This window comes from Pinus tabuliformis, chromosome X (assembly GCF_031772625.1).
Source record: "Pinus tabuliformis cultivar Carrire ecotype Pingquan chromosome X, CPIR1, whole genome shotgun sequence".
NCBI classification, from domain to species: domain Eukaryota; kingdom Viridiplantae; phylum Streptophyta; class Pinopsida; order Pinales; family Pinaceae; genus Pinus; species Pinus tabuliformis.
The window spans coordinates 1,437,031,767-1,437,033,792 of record NC_142308.1 but is presented as its reverse complement, the minus strand read 5'-3'; the positions used below and the strand labels follow the sequence as shown (position 1 = coordinate 1,437,033,792).

The 2,026-nt window shown below is 49.2% G+C and overlaps 1 protein-coding gene across 1 annotated transcript; it reads right to left on the bottom strand.

Annotated features, from left to right (window-relative positions):
* Positions 1-895: 895 nt before the first annotated feature.
* LOC149145425 (uncharacterized) lies at positions 896-1,789 on the bottom strand. The gene is made up of 2 exons (XM_089453149.1): positions 1,311-1,789; positions 896-1,229 (listed from the first exon to the last, which is right to left on the bottom strand). The coding sequence occupies exons 1-2, from the start codon at positions 1,762-1,764 to the stop codon at positions 949-951; spliced, it is 735 nt and encodes a 244-aa protein (XP_089309275.1). The 5' UTR covers positions 1,765-1,789; the 3' UTR covers positions 896-948.
* Positions 1,790-2,026: the final 237 nt, after the last annotated feature.

Sequence of the window (2,026 nt, the reverse complement as noted above, 5' to 3'; positions counted from 1 at the left end):
GAAGGGAATCCTCTTGACAAGCCCCGAAATGGGCTCTATCTGAAGAAGTACTATGCATAACTGCTCACAGTCACTTTGTATATACGTGTGTTTTTGAGTTTTTACTGCATGAGTTTCTTTCGCTTTGGTGTGAAGGCGTGTTTTTGCCCCTTATTATGCTTTCTCTTTCCTGCGCAGATGTCTCGTACTCCTTATGTTGGTTTCGCTGATGGTGCCTGCCGTAGTACTTGTAATTTGTCTTCGGCAGCGTGGGTGATCTACGATCCTCACGGGGAGTTGATAAACCTACAGGGTGTGTGCCTAGGTCGTACCACTAACAATGTTGCCGAGTACAGTGCTGTAATAGAATTGCTTGCCGAAGCAGTTGACCTCGGCATCCGAGAGCTAGTGGTAAACCTGGACTCCCAGTTGGTGGTCCATCAACTGAACAGGCAATATTCCGTCAGAGACCAGCGCATATTAAGGTTATACCTACGTGTGAGATTGTTAGAACGGAGTTTTGATTTCATTACTTATCAGCATATTCCAAGACGATTAAATACGTTGACTGATGCATTGGCAAATCGTGTATTAGACAGACATTTGCGAAACAGATAAACATCATACAAAGAAGGAAAGAACAGCATAGTAAGACCATAAGCATATGTAAATAAATCATTCCAAGCATAGTTTGCACGTGTGTTTTTAAGCTTGCATTAAATATATAAAATCCATGAGTCGAGTGTCATGCGAATCCATACATAAGATCACAAATTGTACTAAACAAACGCATAACACAAGATAACACATCATCACATGTAACAACGACTCATCCAAAAACCGGTATGTATATATATATATATCGTGTGGCGCACTGAGGCGCTCAAAAATAGAAGTACGTGTCCAAAAATCTCAATACATCCGAGTCATAATGTCTCAAAATAAACAGTGGAAATAAAACCTAGGTGACTAATCGGCTGGGTGGTGCTCTCTGTAGTACACGGCCGCTCGTGCTACCCGCCTCAGAAGGCGGTGCACTCTGGGTTCCACACCCACTGTGTGGATCTGATGCTCCACAGGGACCTCCTCAACCCCCTGGAAATCCGGTACCCCCTCCAGCAACCCCTCAAGGTTGCGAGCCACAACCTCTGGCGTGTTGGCCTCTGGAGGGGCTAAGGCCAAAGCTCCGGCTCCTGGGCCCTCTCTCCGTGCCGTGACAGCCAGGCCAATCGGTCTAGTAGGCCCTACATCTGCGTGACAAGACATTTATTAGGACATGTACATAATAAAAAAAAAATATACAAAACTCAAAAAGACAAAAAGTGTCATACCTGCATCATCCCACTGTTCACCCGGAGGCAGCACCAAGTCAGGATCATTGCGGAAATCCATCCCTGCATATGGCCAATCCTGTACGAAGATCTCCTGTTGGTCCAACCAGTCTCTGAAATATACCCCCCAGCTATGTGGTCGGCCGCCACCCCCACGTGGCATAATCCGAGCCCATCGAGTGGCCCTCGTCTCTCGAGGATCTCTGGGGGCATCCACAGCCATAGACTGCAGCCGCATGGCTGGTACTCGCTCCAGAATAAGCGGGACCAGGATCGATCCATACCCGAACTGCTTCGTCTCTCCGCGACGGCAGTTGCTCAACTGCCTTTTCATATTGTTGCACACTGCAGTGCACCAGTCGAACACGGTAGGCTCGAGACACTCGAGGGCTAGTAGGAGATGAGTCTTGGACGCCTCATGGTTCGCCATGCTGCCCGCTGCCCGGGTCACCATGAACAGGATGGTGCGCAACACTATGTCTCTCACTGTGGGGATCGAGCATTTCCCACTCCGCGTCTTTACTGCCCCTGGGCAAACCTCAGCCATTAAGTCATCCAGGGTACCACCGCTAGGTCGCTGCCCCTCTAGGATGGGCCTCCCACCTCGGCGCGACAGCCCAGTCAAGAAGAAGATGTCCATATGATCGAACTCGATGTCGTGACCGCGGATGGTGAATTTTTGGTCCACCGGGTTCCATGCCCTGATCAGCAGCTCC

Excerpts from the sequence above, each read along its gene's own strand:
- LOC149145425 (XM_089453149.1), bottom strand. The coding sequence starts at position 1,764 with ATGGTGACCCGGGCAGCGGGCAGCATGGCGAACCATGAGGCGTCCAAG. Across the intron at positions 1,230-1,310 it reads TGAACAGTGGGATGATGCAG|ATGTAGGGCCTACTAGACCG; the intron begins GTATGACACTTT and ends CTTGTCACGCAG.